We start from the raw sequence: 19,036 nt of genomic DNA, 5'->3' as shown, positions 1-19,036 counted from the left end.
TTCCTTATCTTTGGCTTTGCATTTCTAATAGTTTCTAATTTTGGTTTCTACTTTGGTTTCTAACTTTGCATTAAATTCATTTGTTCGTTTATCCCAAAGTCTGGGTTTGTGTCAAAAGTGCTGTCTGCAGTTTTACAAAGTGAGGACACCCCACTCCTGTGGGGCTGGCCAACAGGCAATGGGAAAATGCTGAAAGATTTGTGGGTCTCCAACTCTTCTGCAAAAACACAACACCTCCAGGCTGTAGATAAGGTACTCAGTCATGTTTGAGTCCATGGGCTGAACCTTCTCCCAGTATTAAATGGTGATGTCATAGGTGACTGGAATGCTGTTTTTCTCCTAAAATTTAGCAAGAGTGAGGTGTCACTTTTTTTTTTTAGAATAGCCCTTTTAGATGTTTGGTTACAATGTGGAAAAAGATTCAAGCCCTCCTCAGGGCATTCCTGTCACCCACCCCTCAAGAGGGTGACAGTAAAGTACACCCAGACCTTGATGTTCCCATCCTTCTGCCAGTGCCTGAGACACAGCTCTGTGGTGGCCCTGTCCCTGCCCTGAGTGCCACTCCTGAATATGGTGGTCTTTTTCTTAGCCCCACGTGTTCTTTTGTGTCTCTTGTGATGACAGGTTGCTTTTATCTGTCCAGCCTTGTTGCTGCTTTGGACATGGCTTTGTGGTGTCACTGTTCTTGCCCTATGTCCCCCACCGCATTCCTAACATTGTCATGGGTTTTTACTCTTTCTGCCCATCTCTGTTGGTGCCTATATCCAAGATGTCCTGTTGCAGCCTTGCACTTCATGCCAGAATCTTGCTGGGCTGGCCCAGCTCCCCTGTTACTGTCTAGCATGTTGATTTTTGGTGTCACTGTTTGCACTTGGGTTTGTCCAGGTGTCACCCATGTGTCATGCAGAGGCCTCTCCCTGTGCTGCCTGGTTGACTGAGTCTAGGGATGGCTAGAGACCATACTCTCAGTGCACCTAAGGGACAACTTGTTGCTGCCTTCTCACAGGGCTCCTGCACACGTGGTGTGGCTGCCTTGATACTGGGCTCATCCGTTCACCCTCCAGTGGCTCTGCTGGAGTGGGTGGTCACCTTCTCACGCCAGCAGTGCTGCTCTACTTTTTTCCAATGTTGTGGCAGTTGGTGCCACTAGAAGATACTACCTTTCCTTAAGGTTACTATCCCCATGCACTCTTAGCGTGATGTTGAGTTGCAAAGGCAAAATCTTTGTTCCTGTTGAATAGGAATGCGTAGAGAGGAGATGACTGGGGCTTAAAAGCTCTCTTAAAAACTAAAAATTGATACCAGCAGCAAGAATTGTAGACTAAGCAAAACATTTTAAGAAGCGATCAGAATCCTTTGTGCTAAGCATTTTCTTCAACAGATTGTTTGGTCCAAACTGGAGCTGCATGGGCTGTAAAGTATGTGCTCCAGAGGAAGACTGCTGGGTTTGGGGTATCCCAGGTTAATTCTGAGGCAGAGAAGTGTTCCACGATCATGCTAGAGCTAGAAAAATGGAAATCATGCTTTCCAGCCTCTTATTCAGACTTCAGATATTGCCCCATGAATTCCTTTAGGAATGCTAGGAGATACCATGCAATCCTCCTAATAGTTTCTGAACCTCTTCTGAGGAAACTTTGATTTAGGGTAGGTCCTCTTGTAACACGTGGTGTGCATCATACATGCAGAGCTGTAAGTATCCATCACAACCGGGGAGTTTCTTGGTGCGGTGCTGGGCATCTGTAATGGGATTCCTGCAGCAAACCCTAAGGTCCCATTCCGAGGTAATGATCTGTGAAGGAACCAGTTAAAACAAATGCCTGTTTCAGTTGGGATCTAGAGAGGCTTGCAAACATGCCAGACCTCCGTAATGGATCTCTGGAGGGAGAACAGTACCTGGAGGAGCTCCAAGTCCCACCTTCTTCGTGCACATCACTAAAGAATAGCTCCCTCCTGCGCCCACTGTGCTCAAAGGCCCCATGCTGCACTGGGGATGGTGCTGGGTCACAGCGAGCTGTTTCTCTGCGGAGAGATGAATTGGCTTTTTAGACGTGGTATCTGCTGGGTATATTGGGAAAAACTTCCCTCTTTTGCATTTTCTTAGTAAGTTTTTTTAGCAAGTAGATTTTTATTTTTTTTCCACTCACAATGATTGTAACAGGATTTTATTCTCCTGTAGCCAGCTGTTAGCAATTAGCAACTTGATCCATTCAGTCCTGAGAACAGAGTTTAACACTTTCTTGCCTCTGTGAGTATGTTGCTAATCCTGTTTTTGCTGGTTTCGGGCTTGTGCTATAGTTTGGCACTTTCTGTGTATGTGTGGGCAGGTCAGGAAGAAAGGGCTGAGTACAGCAAGGGGCTCTAATGCAGCTGAAAGAGGTACAAATAAAAGTATCAAGTCATCTACCCAGGAAAAAATCATTAGGAAGATGATTTCCAAAGCAGTTTGGACAGAGGCTTATATATAGTAGTATATTCCAGTGTGTTCTAGCACTGGGAAGTGTGCAGTTTGGGAATCCAGTCTACTACTAGCTGAGATTTAGACTCAGCAGAAATCAACATCAGTAGTTCTTCAGAGATTTCCGGCAGTACAAGCTCCCAAGTGGAGCTAAGGCTTCTCTAAATTATGAGGCAGGAGAGAAAAACACTCTTGATGACCTCGCTCAAGAGAAGAACAGCTGCAGTGGAGCACCAGAAGATGAGAAATGACACTGTTTGCTCCCTGTGTGCAGCACCTCTCCCAGGACAACCCCCAAACATGCTTCAGGACTGGGAACTGAGTGTGTTGGGAAGAATAAACCCAGCACAGCCTGAACCCAGCTGCTGGGGTCCTTGTGTAGGGCTGAACTGCTGGAAATAGTTCATCACTGCCATACCAAGGTGAGAATTTGTCTCGCCAAACTGTGGCCGCCTGGGAAGGATGAGGCTAGTGCAGCCAGCCATTTAGGGCCTTCCCTCTGTCATCACTAGGGATGGACATATCCAGAGAGGATTCACGCTGCTCGTCTTGGTAGGGAAGGGCCAAATTCAAAACCAGCTTTTATAGGCACAGAGCTGCAGGCAGGTGAGCTCTAGAGCCAGCTCCGAAGCTTTCCTTTTCTCTCCTGGAGGCCAGGCTGGCCTCCATGGCCACGCTTTCCAGTTTTGGCTTGCAGTTCCCCCAGGCCCACGCTATTTTTGTGTGACGTTCCAAGCTCCACATACCCATCAGGTTCTGGGCAGCCCCTGGTTCCCAGGGTGTTGGCTGCAGCAAGCAGGACATGGTGGGACAGGGACAGCCACAGTCTGTGCTGCCCCAGCCTGCACCCTTCCTCCAGCGCTGGTTGCTGGCTTGGTGGCAGGAGCTGACATGGTGTGCTTGGGCATTTCTCTGTGACTTCCCTTGTTCACACTCCACCCTGTTCTTTCTTTCCTCTTGTTATTGTTTACATTCTGATCACCCCATGCCAGTGGTGAAATGCTGTGGCTGGCTATGTGGCAGTAGCATAGGTGTCATTTAGAATGTGGCATGAGCTCTGGGTAAAGCAAATGGGCATTTAAATTATTATTATTTTTTTGTTTGTCAAAAACAAAACATTTACCTGGTCAAATGAGGTAACGGTACTGTTTGTGTTGCATGGATTATGTTGCTGTGATATTTGTGGCCGTGGTGATGACTTGCATGTCATTTTGAGAGGATGAGAGATGCTTAGCACAGCTACTGTTTCGTCAAAAGACAAAATGCGTGAAGTGTCAGCTTCCCTCCGGGTGAAGCTGGGCTGTGAGCTCTGCGCCGATGGCAGAGGGTGGTGGGTGCTGGGTTGTTCTTGTGCTCTGCTGCAGGCATCTGCCTCCCTGCTGTTGGTCTTTCCTTGCTGGGCTCTCGGATCAAACGGGAAGCCAAGGCATCTGAACACTTAGCGATGTCTGGGGTTGCTCTCGCTTCTTTTTTTTGCTCCAACAGTGGTCTCTGGGCCTCTGCTAGCCACGCACAATGACTATTTCAGTGCTTTCTGGCCATCCTTTCCCCTAACCCTGGACAAGTTAGAGGGAGCTCCCAGGGTGTTTTGGTGGGAGCTAGCCTGTACCTTTATGGATGCCTGGTCCTCTCCTTGCTGGCCAGGCTCTGAAGGAGTTAATGAGGGCATGCAGTGTATGTGTGCTTGTCCTCTGCCATCTGAGGGCTCCAGTGTAGCTGGCAGCTTTTAAACCTCTGGCTGAGAAGTCACCTGGGAGATGTCTCCAAGCTGCTGTTCTCCTGCCAGGACCTCTTTAGCTCTGTTCAGAGGCTGATCCAGCATGGGGACCCCCAGGAAGGATCTTTAGCCCAGGCTGCACCCATATGGTATAGCTGATCTGGGTAGACACCGAAGTGATGGTCAGGGCACCCTGTACACCATCAAACAGCGCTCTCCTGTGTTTCCCATAACCTTTCCCAGGAAGGTAGTTAGAGTTAAAGGCTTTAATGTTCATGACACTTTCCTTGCTCAAGTCCTGTGGGTGCAAAGTCTCCTCTAGTGCTGAACTCTCTCCAGTTCCCCCTTGCAAGTCTTGTGCTGGGAGCCTCTGGGGCACCCTAGCCATCACCTGCATAGATGAACATCCACCAGATCTGTCTTTCTGCTGCAAAATGTCTTTACAAAGTCTCCCTCTGCATGGCTACAAGAAGCCTCTGCTCCATGTTGCAGTCTGCCATGGGATGGTGGCAACTGGTATGTTTGCATCAGAGGTCACCAGCCTCACCTCCTTCCTCCACCCCCCATTTCATGGGGGAAGGTGACCTTTGATGCACACACAGCTTGAGAGTGCTTGGTTAAAACCTCTTTTCTGATTGCTGGACCCTCCTGCTGAGATCGGGACTGCCTTTTCTCTCCAGTGCTCTGCTTTTGCACACTCACCACCTGAGATGCCACAAAAATCACAAACCTTGTCAGCTGCCTTCCAGCCTCGGCCAGGGCGGTCACATAGAGTACAAGAGGTGACTGAAGCAGGAGGGGTCCTGGCAATTTTAAGGTTGGTTTTTTTGTTTGTTTGTTTGCCTGCATTGTTGTGTGACTGAGCACAGCACCACTGGGCAGTGTGCACTGGTCATTAGTTTCCCCTCCTGCATGCCTGTTTGGCTCTTTTCCCAAGAAGGCCCTTAGTTGTTTTTCAGGCTTGGAGCCATCTTTTCTGACGGAATCCAGCAGGGACAATGGCCAGTAGCAAATCCTTAAGAAAGAGAATAAAAACCGGGCAAGCTTCAGTGATTCTAACCCTGATTTAGCTTCTGGGTGCCTAGCAATCTGTGGCTGGGGGATTTCCTGAGCCAAAGGTTTTACCTTTGGATTTAAGAAGCTGTGGTGTATCTTTTTGTTGTGAATATATCCAATTGTTTTGGTATCCACAGCAACTCATGGCTGTGACTTGTACAGTTTAATTACGTTGGGTGGAAAAAATACAGCCTTTTGTTATGAATCTCTGAGCTAATGGCATCTGATGTGCTTGCACGCATGTATGCACCAGCACAACGACGGTCCCTTTTGTAGCCTCTCTTTCTTTACTAACAAATCTGAAGATTCAGTTTTTCCTTTTTACTACCACTCTGAGGATTCTTGAGCAAACACCCTCTGGTCCTGACAACTTTGCATCTACTGATTTGTTCTGTTATCTTTTTGCTTGACGTTTCAATACGAGGCAGAGCCTCTAACCTGCCTTCTGTAAAGCTTATCTTCCAGGATGGGAAGCTCCCAAGGCTCTTTGTAGTGAATGTGGACACGAAGAATTCACATAACTGCTGATATGACCTTGTGTTCCTTTAGGTGTTATCATGGCTTTCCACTGAAATTGCCAGCATTTAAGCTCTTTGCTATTTTCCTTGTTTCCAAACAGGAAATTAAGTGTGCTCGCATGTGTGAGTGCACATGCTCTTTTGGCAGCACTGTGAACATGTAGGAAGAGATTAGTTACACCCTGTTTTAGACATTTATCTTAAGGCTGTATGACAAGTTCCTGAGTGCCCCCTTGGCTACTTGGAGTAGATGGCTGGTGCAGATAGAGGTGTGTGTTGCATGGATAAACCCCGCTTGGGGATCCTGGTTGGACTATCCAGGTTCAGTACTTGTTAACATGATAAGGAAAGTGAAGAATCAATGGGGGAGAGATTATTTTGCATTGGACTTGTTTAAAAGCAATTAAGAGAGTATGTGTCTGCACAGTAGCCATGGCAGCTGAGCTCCTAAAACCTGAATTACATTAATAGCTTTAGATATGTTATAGGTTGTCAGGCAATCATTAGCTCTTCGCTAAGCCTCCTATCAGGTGATGGGTCAGAGTAGGGCTGAGGTCAGGACACTCTTAAAGACATGGAAGGTTGCCCAACCCATCATGAGGCAATGTCAATATAGCAAGTCTGCAGCACAGAGAAGTCCTGTCTTTGGAGGGCTCTCATCTTGTGTTTCTGCTTTGTCTTTCAGAAATGTAGATGGCAGCTGCTGTTTTTGAAGGATTCGCACCCATCTGACCCTGCACAGCGCCTCCGATTGCTACCATGATCTTCTGCATGCTGCTGTTGGCCTCACTGCCTGAGCCATCTGGCACCGAAGTCAACCCTGGTAGGGAGCTGCCAGCCTGGGAGAGGACTCTGATGTCCCACCTTTCATACGCTTGTTCTTAGCCTTTCTTTGCCTCCCATGATGAATGCATATGAATGTAATGAATGCATGTAAATGTAATCACTAATGTAGTTCCTGAATGTCCCCCTCTGGACTGAGATGGCCAGTCTTCCTCAACAAGCTGTGCTGGAGCGGGACATCTCTCCCAACAGTCCCAGGAGGGCTCAGGCACATGGATATATTCCTTTCTTTGCCCACCCAGAGGGTCTTGCGCTCTCAGCAGGCCTGTCTTGAGCTTTGATTATCACTTCATTGCTTTGACCATGCAACCTGCAGAGAAAACCTGGCTCTAGACTGGCTCAGAGATACTGTGCTCGCTGTGGAAGGGAAATTACCAGTTAGCAAAGCATAAGCCACAGCACTCCAGCTGGTGACAAGGGTTCTGGAGAGACAAGTGTGGAAGGAAAGTTAGAAAACCCTACCTGGCACAAAGCTAGGGTGGAGATGGGGATATGAGCCTATGAGTCCCTGTGGAGGGCATGACCTCTTATCCTACAGCATTTGGCCAGTCGTAATCATGAAGGAGGTGAGTAAGATAATGGTCTGCAATATATTGCAAAAATTCCTGTAATGAGGTGGTTTGAGCTGGAGACAGTCTGTGAAATAAATGAGTCTAATCCTTTCCCAGCTTGGCTGAAGGTGTGGTGAGGCAGCAGTGCTACCCTGAGGGCCTTTGTTAGCTCTGCTGGCTCTGGCTCTGTTTGTTTGGAGCCCTCTGACTGTCTGGCCCTGACCCTGCTCTGGCCTGGGGATCTTTGCAGAGGTTTGAGGTTGTGCCGCAACCAGTGAGAAGTGAAGCGAGGCCTGTGGGGAGCTCAGCAGGCACCCCTGTGCTCCCCTGTTACACAGCTGCTCCCTGCACTGTACACCCCCCATGTGTCCAACTTTGAAGTGGAGTTGCCATCTGGTTCTGATGCTTAAAAACTAGTGGGAGAAGAGGGAAGACAGCAGCTAGGGGGTCAGTCACATGCCAGTTCCTTTGGGGGGGTGGTAAGAACAGAAGTTAGCATACTCAAAGGTGCAGGAATATTTCCCCCCAATACCCAGACCCTGGGAGGTGGGGTGGGCTTTGAGCACAGGGCTGTGGTGCCACCCTTCTGCAGTCATCTTTTCCACCAAGAAATAAGCATGTAGCTTTGTTTGTACCTCTCAATTCTGCCTGTGGCTTCTACGAGCAGCTTTGCTTTCTCAGCTCCCACAGTGCTCAGCCACCCCTTATGTCCAAGGGGCTGTGCCCTGTTGTTCCCAGCCAAACTCTAGCACACCTATAGCTCAGCTGATGCTCCTTGGCTGTGATGCCCGCAGGCTCCATTGATCATCTTGACCTCCTGCTCTTCTCCAGGAGTGGTCTGAAGCACCTCCTGCATTACCTTCTAAATCAAAGGGCTGCTTTGTGGATGATTCAGACCTATGTAGGAGGGATCCTGTGGATTCCTTCTGCCTAGCATCAGTTGTTTGACCTCACTAACAGAGGTGAGCTTCATACTTTTCTGAGCCTCAGTGTGCTCTGTCTGCATGGCAGGTTAGTGTCATAGTCATAGCATAGTAAAGCATCAGGGATAACTGAGCAGGAGTCCTGGTGGCACCTGAACAGAACCTAAGGATGGCTTTGGTCAGGAGGATTTACATTTTGGTGAGAGCCACAGTCTTCTGCCAGGGACACTCTGAATTCCATTTGTCAGCCTGGAGTTTGTGAACAAATGAGTTTTGTGAAGGATTGCAGTAAGTCCCAGTGCCCCCAAGACCTTCCCAGCCAGCTAGCTGTCCATCTGGCATTGCTGTATGGTGGGCACTTGACCTTTAAATAAGGTATGACCAGACAGGACTCACACTGCAGAAACACAAAAACATTTTTCTGCTTTCAGCTGACAACCCCACCCTTTTGGAAAATCTTCAGATATTTACCCTTAGTTTAGCAACATACTAGCTTTCCAGGAATAGATCAGATTGTACTGGTCTGTGGTGGGATAGTCTGGGCTAGTGTGGTTTACTAAACTTGCTGCTCCGTATCGGAGCATGGTTAGAGCTCCCTGTTGGCTCTCAGCAGCCACAAACACCATGCTTGATCCCAGTCAGACAGTTTACCTCCCAGTGAATTCTTCTGTAGACAGGCCTCGTAGGAAACCTCAGACATGTGAATGAATGTTCTGGGTGAGACCAGAGGCCTCTCCAGCTTGGTGTCCTGACTCCAGCAGGGTCTGGTCCCAGCAGTGCTTTATCCCAGGTGTGCTCTCAGCTTGCTGCAGTCTGCTGCTTAGGAGCATTCTGAGCTAGCACTTGTGTATTTGCTTGTGGTAGCTGTGAGTTTGTCTCCAGCTGACTTTTGAACCCATGTGAGTCTTTGGCATTTGGAGTGTTTAACAGATTTAAGGATGTGTATGTTGTTTTTGAACTCTACTACCTGATCTTTTGATGCCTCCCTGGTTCTGGTATCTTAAGAGACAGTGAGTGATTAATTGTTCAGGGTATAAATTACCTTTGTCATACTTCAGTAATCGCTTTTGTAACAGCGAGGCTGCAGATCTTCCCTTTTGCATCATCTGTGTTGCCTTCTCTGCCTTTTGATGGGAGAAGGAAGGAGTAAGAGCTCTATTCCATGTCTGACTGGCATGTAACATGCATACAGACAGTGGTGTAATAGTGTTTTCTAGTTTTTGTCTGTATTCCCTTTGCTTTTTTCTATATTAAACAATCTGGTATCATCAGCAAACACTGCCACCTCACCACCCATCTCCTTTACAAGATTATTTAGGAATATACATAACACATTTGTTGGTAGTGTGCCTGCTAACAGCTGCAGCCAAGCCCTACTGAAACAACCTATTTGCAAACATTGCTACGTTGAAATCTGTCAGGTAGTTATTCAGCCTGTGGCTTTTTCTTCTCTGTGGTGGCAACAACAAGGTGGTTTCATGCTGCTGTCTCTTGTAGCTTCTGAACCCAGCGAACAACTTTATCTAGGTTTGTTGCAAGAGTAGCAGTCCTGAGATAGAGAAATGATGAAGACACCCCCCCAAGGCTGTGCCCTCGCTGGGGGAAAGGCAGGCAAGGCTGCTGATATGGTGGTGTAGCAGTGAGGATGCCAACTGACACATGTGCCACTCTGGAGTGACTGGAGCATGTGTTGGCTCTTGCCCGTGTCACTGCAGATGGAATGAGCTGGGGCTGTTGTGGGGCTGCTGTGAGCTCTGGGGAAAATGTTCAGTAATCTATAGGAGAGTCTATTTCCCCTTTTTCTGTGACTTGCCATTGACTATGCTTTTATCTTTTAATTGTTTCATGATTTAATCTCATATAACTTTCTTTTTGATCTGCTGTTGATGTAAGTCTGACAAAAATATCTTGCTTGCCTGTTTTGAATACTGAGCCTTAATGAATACATTAAGATTTTTGAGTTTTCTGAAACATCTCTAGTATTCCAAGACACGTTTAAAACTTGTGTCAGGGGAGAGAGCCGGGCCAGCTTGGATTTGTAAGCTACATCTGCGCTGTCTTTAGTGTATTGAGCTCGTAGAGCACTGTTGCTTGAGCCAGTTGTCTGTACTCTGGAGGCACCAAGTTTGAGAGTCTTCTCCTGCCTGGAGAGAAACGCTTGCTCCACTTGAGGCTGAGGGTGGGGAATGGACCTGAATGGGGCAGTGTGGATGGTCAGGGCCTCGTGCTCAAGTGTAAGCTCTAGCCTGCAGTGACATGACAGAGCAGACACTTCTATAAGCTAGTCTAGTCACCTGTAATAGAAGCTATTTGACTCCTCACTTGTTCCTGGACTGGTGAAAATAACGATTGTTCCTATTTGAATGCAAGTCAAGCATCCAGTTTATTCCAGAAGAAGAAAAATCTTTAACAATTGCTTCCTTTCTGTGTCTCATCATTATTGATAAGTAATTTTTCATTGTAAAAGAGGTCCAAGCAACCAGTAACACTGGTATGTTTTTGGAGGTTTTTAAAATGTTTCTTTGTAAAGCCTTTGCCTTGCCAGGACTCCGCTGAATACTAACTATGGGTGTATTTCATTACTTATAACTTCAGTTTATGGTAATAACGAAGTATTTAATCCTTTTTATTTGCATTCTCTGTTTTATCATTACCATGTTTATTCCCTAGGCATGATAGCCTTTTAATTAAACTTGTCTGGCAATTTAGAAGGAAATGGTACTGATCTTTTTTTACTTGCTTGTGTTCCCATTTTCAGCTATATGCCGTTACCCTTTGGGTATGCATGAAGGGACAATACGAGATGAAGACATCACGGCTTCTAGCCAGTGGTATGATTCCACAGGACCCCAGTATGCACGGTAGGTTAATCTCTGGCATAAAATGTGATCCTCTTTTTTTTTTTTTTCTTCTGTATATCCAATATGTGATTGAGGAAGAAGTTCTCTCACCCTTAAATAAACCTGTTTGCTTAGCTTCTTCACTGCTTCCATATTAAATCTAACTAGTGCACAGGCCAAGAGACAATGGTCATGGTCACAAGTGGTAATACAGGAAATTCTGATTCAATATCAAGGAAGAAAAAAATATCCTTTCCTGTGAAAATGAAGCTGTGGGACAGGTACCCAGAGAGCTGGTGATGTCTCAGTGTTTGGATATTTTCAGACTTGGCTGTACCAAGGCCTTGAGCAACACACTGTAGCTTTGGACTTAAGCCCTGCTGTGAGCAGGAGATTGGACTAGAGACTTCCAGAGGTTGCTTCCGACCCTCATCTTCCTGTAGTTCTATGAATACATCTCTAATGGATTTGTGACTTAAATGTCAGCTAGGGACAGTGCCCTTGGGATTCTTATAAGAGTGCTTTAAACTAAAACATAGGAAATCATTTACCACGGTAAACTGTTCAACAGCATCCTATTGAGGAAATGGACTGTGTCCACTCTGACTCAAAAACCTGGAGACTGCAGAGTCAAGGAATTGTTTAAAATAGCTAAAGGATTTGCTTTCAATGTCAAGCAATACTTACCTTTGTCCTGAGCCTGGCTTTTCATTATTTCATTTCTCTCAAAGCTACTAACTTACAGATGTAAGTTTCCTTGGAATTATTTATAATGATGATCTCAAACACTCCTACAGTTTTGGTGCAAGTCAGGTATGAATTTCCGGATAACTATGATATCTATGTTCTTGTGATGAGTTTGGGCAGTCCAAAATCATAAAATTCTCCTGGTGCTTGATTTTGGTATTTTTTTTCCTTAGTCTGTGTTGGAGCAAAGATGCTAAGTGTTGTGTGTTTTCATGGAGTTTGAACAAGCCTGTGGGTCTGAAAGCTGGGAGACTTATTTTGTTCTGAGGTATGGCTTATCTCTGGTTCTGCAAATACTTCAGGCATCGCTTGCCATCTGTTACCATCATCTCTTTGCCAGGGCAGCTGTATGTCCACAGGGTGAAGACATGAAGGCACCCTCCAGCTGACTTCATTTTGTTAGAGGTCATAGTTGTCCAGTGCAGATGTCTGTCCCTGTCATTTCAGTCACCCTTCCTGCTTTTTTTATAACTTCTTTTACTTGCCACTTCACTGTAAGAAGGTCTGGCACAAACAGCTGATGAACCTGAAACAAAAACCTTCTCTAGCCTGTGCCTTGACCTCCAGTGTCTCCTGGGTGCTGCCTCCTGCAGCATGGGGGGTGGCACTCGCTGATCCCATCAAGCAGAGATGGGTAGCTGTCCGAAAGACAAGGGCCCTTCAAGGGCTTGCTGTTCGCCAAGATATCCTTGTTGCTAAAAACCCCACATGGTGGTCTTGTGTCTGGATACATTTTTCACATTTCAAACTCTCACCACCTTGTGGCTTGCACAGCTGAGCCTACAGAAGCCAAGGTAAGGCAGTGTTACCTTCAGTGGCGCTGATAGCTGCAGCACTCTGCTCAGTGTGCAGTTCCCAAGGATAAAAGCCTTAATCTTGGCAGCTGGTGCCACAATGTTCAGCTTTGAAGCAGAGACCTTCACATCCTACATGCAGCAGTGGCCTGTGCAAGCAGCTCTGATGAATGACAGAAACATGAAAGATGCATTGGGATGGCACAGAATAATTTGTAGATGGGCAGAGATTTTCTTTTGAAAAGGGATTTTTAAGATGCTCCCCTTTGTGCTTGTTAGAGCTCTAGGAGGTGGTCAAGCAGAGGTTCAGGCCTTTCTGTGTGGGGTTTGGAAGTGAGTATGCACTTCACCAGCAAGGTGCTGAAAAGCATGTGGTATGTAATTGCCTACTGAGTAGCATTGCTGTTTCTGATCAATGTGGAGGTGCATGTCTGGGAAAGAAATTGCTTCTAACAGTTAATGAAAGGTATCTGAAACTGAAGGAGTTGTTCTGCATAGGGGAGAACTGGCTACAGAACTCTTTAAGTCTCAATTGACCATCACCCTGAAGGGGAGAGGTATTTGGTAGCCAGCTGTCAGGTCTCATTTGCTGATTTGATTTCTTTTTTCCCAATTCTCAAACTTTCAAGGTGTTTCCTCAGTTTTTGGGAACACTAGATCCTTGGAAGTGATGCTTTTTTTAATGTGTGTGATTTTTTTTTTTCCCCTCAGGTTACAAAGGGAAGAGGGGGATGGAGCCTGGTGCCCGGCTGGCTTGCTGCAGCCAGAAGATGTACAGTTCCTTCAAATTGACCTGCACAAGCTCTTTTTTATCACTTTGATTGGGACTCAGGGACGGCATGCCCGGGCCACAGGCAAAGAATTTGCCCGTGCTTACCGAATTGACTATAGTCGCAATGGAGAGCGCTGGATCTCCTGGAAGGACCGTCAGGGCAGGAAGGTGAGTGTAGCAGGAACTGAATCATGGAGCATGCGGATGTTGTTATGGAGAACTAGACTGTAGAAGGCACATCCTCTACATACTGCATTCTACTTCATCCTGGCTCCTCTCTGTCAAGGCATTCAGGGTTCTCTGCCTTAGTCCTGTGTTTGCTGTGATGTTGGACTCTTATTTCCCTGACCTGACTCCCCCAGATCCCAGTTACTGCTGTCACTGAAAGTTGTGTCTCTTCACTGCCTTTGTGTCCATGTTCAGAACATCATGTGAATGTCCCTCTACCAGCTAGATGCTTGCTTCTGAATGGGAAGCTGCAAAGCAGGTGCCTGCTTTCTCATTTAAAAAAGAGGGGGTGGCAGGGAATGGACTTGAGTTTCTGGGCATCTGATAGCGTTCAATGTAGGGAGCAGTGAGGAGGAAGGAGTTCAGAGGGTAGGATGTGTGCTGAGCACACATACTTAGGCTTCTCACTCCTCACAGTTGTCTTATCCTCTCTCCAGACCTGAGTACGTAGCTCAGCACTGGCAGTACTCTGGTCATGTTTGTAATTACTAAACTTCCCCTGGGAAGGAATCACCTTCTCTTATCTGCAGCTCGCCTGACCTGGTCACCCTGCCTCAGGCTGGCTTGTGAAGCCTGAAGACCTAAGCCAAAGTAGAAAGGTACTGGGTGTGACGTTTTCTTGTGCTGGGGGGTGCTTTGGAAGTCAACAGTGGGGTTTGTTTTTCAGTATTAGGTAATAGCTTTTAGATTGAGTGAGCCAATAATTCATTAACAGACCTTTGATTGGCTGTTTGGCCGTTGCCATTATCTTGCCCATCCCTTGCATATAGGTGTACGCTACAAACACTGTCTGCAGGATAGGAAAAGAGTTAACGGTTCTTCTTCGGTACTTTAGGTGAAGTCTGTCTGCATCTTGAGTGATACCAGAACTCAGTAGGCTTACACTGTCCACAAGCAGCTAAATGTCCCTTGTCTCCCACCCCAGTCCTGTGCAGAGTGCTGTTCTTGGGTACTCAGGATTCTGTTAGCGTCAGGTGTTACGATTTAGTGTGTGTCAGTTTTTGCAAGATCTCCCTCTTAGGCTGTAATAGGGTAATGAGCATGTGTTCAGCTGTGTATGATGCTGTAATGTGAGCCATCCTCTGTTTTGTATATGTGGAAGTCCACATATATTCTGTCTGTGTGTATACCTGTTCCCATCACATGAGATCAAAAAGGTTTCCCTCCTGGTATCCTTAGAGAAGATGCTTCTGCCTCTCTGTCCCTGCTGTTTCTGGACATACATTCTGGACATTTCCAAATGGAATGCAATTCCTGCCATTTTAGCTTCTCTGAAAAATGACTTTCCATAAACCATGTTTTTCAAAATGTCACCAATAGGGGCATATTCCATTAGTGAATTTGTATTTCAGAGGCACTGCTGTCTGGTCAAAAAAATTGATTACAATGTCCTGTAAAATCATTCAGACCTTGGAATGAGGTGCAAGATCCTAATCTACTTCCCTGTATGCATTAGGAAGGCTTCTTCCAGTCCTGCAGTTGATAGATGCCCAGTTGCTGATGTTTCAGGGTATGACTGTGTGAGCCCTTCTTGGCAATATCTCTGTCCAAGGGGATCAGACAAATTATTTCAGTCAAAAAACCCAAACCAACCCCTTCACTGTGCTGCTAAGTTTCAGACATGTAGCCTGTGCTGCTCCTCACAAGGGAAGTCACTTCCAGCTTTAATTGGCTCAGTAAAGGCAGAGTCAATTTGATGACCCCTTGTCTCTGGTACCAGTTAAGACTGGTCCTCTCTGTTGGCGCTGATGTTGCGTGGTGGAAGTGCCGTTAAGTCCTGGGTCCTCATCATCTTCTGCTGTCAGCCACCTGCAGTCGTTTGCCAGCAGCACCACTTCATTCTTGCTGTTGGGAGCATTGGCACCAGTAGTGGCTGGGACTGGAGGCTGGTGCTGAGTTTGTGCCTCACACAACTGATTCACTTTGGGCTTTTTGGCCCTGAGAAACTGTGTGCTCAATAGCAGCATCCCCACCTGGTGGAGGTGCTAGGGAAAGTGCCGCTTCTCTTTTGCTTCTCTCGGATGTTTCTACAGGACAAGCAAAAATGTCAGCTCTTCCACTACGGAGCTGGTGCAGAGGTGCCTTTTTATGATGTGGATGGCTGAAGCTTTCTTCCTGTTCCTCTGTGCAGCACTGTCTGTCTCGGACTCTTTGGCTTGACATGTGTCACCTCAGATTCCCTGACAGATGGCCAACTCCAGAGGATCTGTCCAACTCCTGTGATGAAGATGGGATATTCTGCTATATGCTGTCTCCTTGTGGTTTTTATCTCCTATCAGCAAGGTCTTGTGGAACCGGCCTAGGTGGCTTCCAGGTCTCCTGTTTTAGGCTGTCTGACAGCTGAAAGGGTTAATTGCTTTCACTTATTTCCTGAAGACAGGAATGACTTATGTACTCCCTGCTTCATTAGAAGTAGTCATGGGTGTTTCTCCTAGGAAGAGAGATACTAAGAGGCTGCAGGTTAAAGGCCTGTCGAGGAGGTGAGCTTACTCTTTTGCTTTCCTTCTGTTTTCTTTGGTCTGCTCCTGGGACTTTGTGGCTTTGTATAGCTGTCCGGCCGGGTACAGGGAACTTCCACAGCTATCCTGGTGCGGTCCAGTAGACCACCAGAGGTGGCTGGCTCTTCAGGGAGGTAGGGTCTTCTGAGTGGTTTCTTTTTGTGACACTACAAGGTCTTTTACTTCTGAGTGGACTCTAGCCACATCTGGACATCTCCCCTGCTGCCATGAAGAGGAAAACACCTCCCTCGTTGGCCCCCCTCATCTGTTTAACTGCCTATACACCAACAATTGCAATCTACATGGTCTTTTGAGTAACCTCAGCCTCCGATTCATCCTTCCCACCAATAGCATCTCTGAACAGGAACCTTCACACTCAGAAGTGTTCTTACTTTGTTTCCATAGGACCAAATACTTTCCAAACTACTGGGGGATTGACAGCTTCAGCTGTTTCCACACACTGACTGTCAAAATATAGTGGACTCTTCCCAGAACTGCAGTGAAACTGAGGGGAGGGGGAGGATGAAAGTCGCTGTTTAGATCAGACTGCGCTTCAGCAGGATGGGGTGACGGTGGCAATGCTGAGCACTTCGGTTCAGGACATCTGCTGTGCAGCTGCTTGCGCCTTCATCCCCCAAACACTGCAGCACCTCTGGAATTGTGTTGGCTTATAGAGAAAGGACATCAGGACCCTCCACCAGGTAACTGGTGAGGAGAGCAAGTGCTCAGTTACCTGTTTTGAGAAAGTACACAGAGGCTTGCTTGAAGAAAGAGGAATTAAGCAGTAGTAACTGGAGGTGTTTGCAACGTACATGTACATTCATCTCCTTCCTGCCATTCTCCTCTCCCTCAGAGAACAGCCTGGTATGGGTCTGCAGTGGACAGGAGGTGAAATGGCAGCACCCTTCACCCTGTAAGCCACGTACCAGGTAGGCGGAGGGGAGCAGCAGCAGCTAACCCTCTGCAGGTACTGCGTGGGAAAGCTCCCCAGTGTCAAATGATAAGGTGCAAGTACACCACTGTACAAATGAACAACACGACAGGGAGAAGTTGCTGGTAAGGATCTCTCTTCTCCAGGTGATCCAAGGCAACATCGACACTTACGACGTGGTCTTGAAAGATCTTCGGCCTCCCATCATTGCACGCTTTATCCGGGTGATTCCTGTGACAGAGATGCCAATGACTGTCTGTATGAGGGTGGAGCTCTATGGCTGTGTCTGGTATGGTAAGTAGCGATTCCCATGCCTGTCACTGGAAAGTAGTCCTTACGCAATGCTGACTGGGACTCACCTGCGTCCCCACGTATGCAGAGGGAATCCCAGGCCCATGGAACTGCTTCTGTTGGTCCACATCATAAATAAAAGGATCATATGGACAGAGATGATGGAAGGCTGCTGCTGCTGTGTTTCTGAGGTATATGGCCTTCTTTTTTAGATGGTTTGGCATCCTATAGCATCCCTGAAGGAGGGACAATAGCGGCTCCTGGCTTCCCCATCGTTTATCTGAATGACTCGACCTATGATGGCTACCAGGAGCGCAGGTGGGAGAAGTTGTCCTGTTCTCTCTCGGTCACTGTGCGAATTATCTCTTCTTTCCTACTTACCCTGTCCCCAGTATCTTGTATCCCAAACACTTTGAGACCTTCAGAGCTGTAAGCTAGCCTGCTAGTTCTGCAAAGCATCATGGCTTCATTAGTCCAGGCCCTTTGACACGTTGTTAGTTGCTCTTTTAGAGGAGGGCGTGGGCTCAGGATGCATCAGATTCATTTTCCTCCAGCAGACAAAGGCTGGCAGGAAAGAAATAATTTTTTTGTTATTGGAAGTTGTTACTTCTCTTTAAAGAGAAGAGTACGTCCTTTTGTACAGCTCAGTACTGTCTTTGTTCACAGCTTCCATCTTTACGTGATGTGATGATGCAGTCCTGATGTGTCCAGTTGCCTTAAAGCCCTCATCGCTCTTGCTCTAATTGTGACCATATTCACTGCACTGATTTCTTTGTTGGTTCAGGTATAGCCTTAAGCTGTCATTGATAGCTTAAGGTGCATAGCTTAAGGTGCTGCTACTCTTCTGTTGTCCCAGGTTGGAGAGTGAGAGCTGGCTGGACCTTCTCCCTGTGCAGTCCCAGTGTTGCTGGAGCAGCTGAAGGTCCTTGCCCTCTTCACTGCCTTTGCTTTTGCAGTTTGATATCTGAAATGCATTCTCTAGCAGACTGCATCTTAAACTGTTGCAGGAGGTCTCCAGGGTAAACTGGGCATCCGAGAAAGTGCGCAACACCTGAACTCTAGGCCTGCGCTTGATACCTGTGAGCTTCTGGACAGATTTGAGATATTGTTTTTGAAAACAAAGCTCTGATGGACTTGAAACAACTTGGAAAACTGCATCACTCCCTGTGAGAAGCTCCAGATCAGCAGAGGCACCACTGCCAATGTGGTATGAGAGGAAGGTGGCTGATTACTCAATCTAAAGATTTCTTGGGTATGATGCTTTTCCAATTTGGAGTCAAAAAGCCATAATTAACTGGATTTTGACAGCTCATTACAAGGTCTGTTAACTTTTTACATCACTGAGGTTAGGTAGGGTAGCATGTTATTGACATTCTGGTGTCTCTGGTCTATGTGATAGTTAACTCATGGAAACAGAGTTTAAGGGTCTGTATCTGAAATGTTAAATAACTGGCTGAACTTCCAGACATTAGTGTAACAGCTTTCTTTGCTATAAATACAGATTTGAGTGTGTTTCAATGGCTTGAAACCTCAGACAAACTTGGGCATGGATATCGTTTTGAGGCAGCATATCCCTGCCTGTGCATGAATGTGCCTGATAAGTGATCTGACAGTGTCTCTTCAGTGACCTGCTGTCTCCCATTGACTTAAGGTGTTTTCATTTTATGTCCTGTTTCAGTTGTCATTAACTTCCAGAAGATTTTTACTGTTGCCTAAATGTTTTGTTATGCTTAGAGGTGATTTTTGTGAACTTGTTTGTGTTCTATCATGCTGGATGTTAAAATAACAGGGTGGAAAGTACATTATTCATGCTTGTAGGATGTTGCAAGATACTGAGTAATGATGTTTTTATATGTTAATATCTGATGTTTT

The 19,036-nt window shown here is 46.6% G+C and overlaps 1 protein-coding gene across 7 annotated transcripts in view; it reads left to right on the top strand.

Annotated features, from left to right (window-relative positions):
• The window catches only part of LOC101915083 (discoidin domain-containing receptor 2-like), a 61,210-nt gene that overhangs the window by 23,451 nt on the left and 18,723 nt on the right, over positions 1 to 19,036 (top strand). For 6 of the 7 annotated variants that reach the window (XM_055812907.1, XM_055812924.1, XM_027778154.2 and 3 more), the window contains 5 exons: positions 6,432 to 6,569; positions 10,822 to 10,924; positions 13,156 to 13,384; positions 17,020 to 17,167; positions 17,377 to 17,482. In XM_055812907.1, the coding sequence (XP_055668882.1) occupies positions 6,506 to 6,569; positions 10,822 to 10,924; positions 13,156 to 13,384; positions 17,020 to 17,167; positions 17,377 to 17,482 (650 nt within the window). In that variant the 5' untranslated portion in view covers positions 6,432 to 6,505. Of the gene's footprint in view, positions 1 to 6,431; positions 6,570 to 10,821; positions 10,925 to 13,155; positions 13,385 to 16,795; positions 16,872 to 17,019; positions 17,168 to 17,376; positions 17,483 to 19,036 lie in introns of those variants that run through there. The other variant, XM_055812938.1, reaches the window with a different exon arrangement.

Source organism: Falco peregrinus, chromosome 1 (assembly GCF_023634155.1).
Source record: "Falco peregrinus isolate bFalPer1 chromosome 1, bFalPer1.pri, whole genome shotgun sequence".
NCBI classification, from domain to species: domain Eukaryota; kingdom Metazoa; phylum Chordata; class Aves; order Falconiformes; family Falconidae; genus Falco; species Falco peregrinus.
This window is presented reverse-complemented; position numbering and strand designations above follow the sequence as displayed.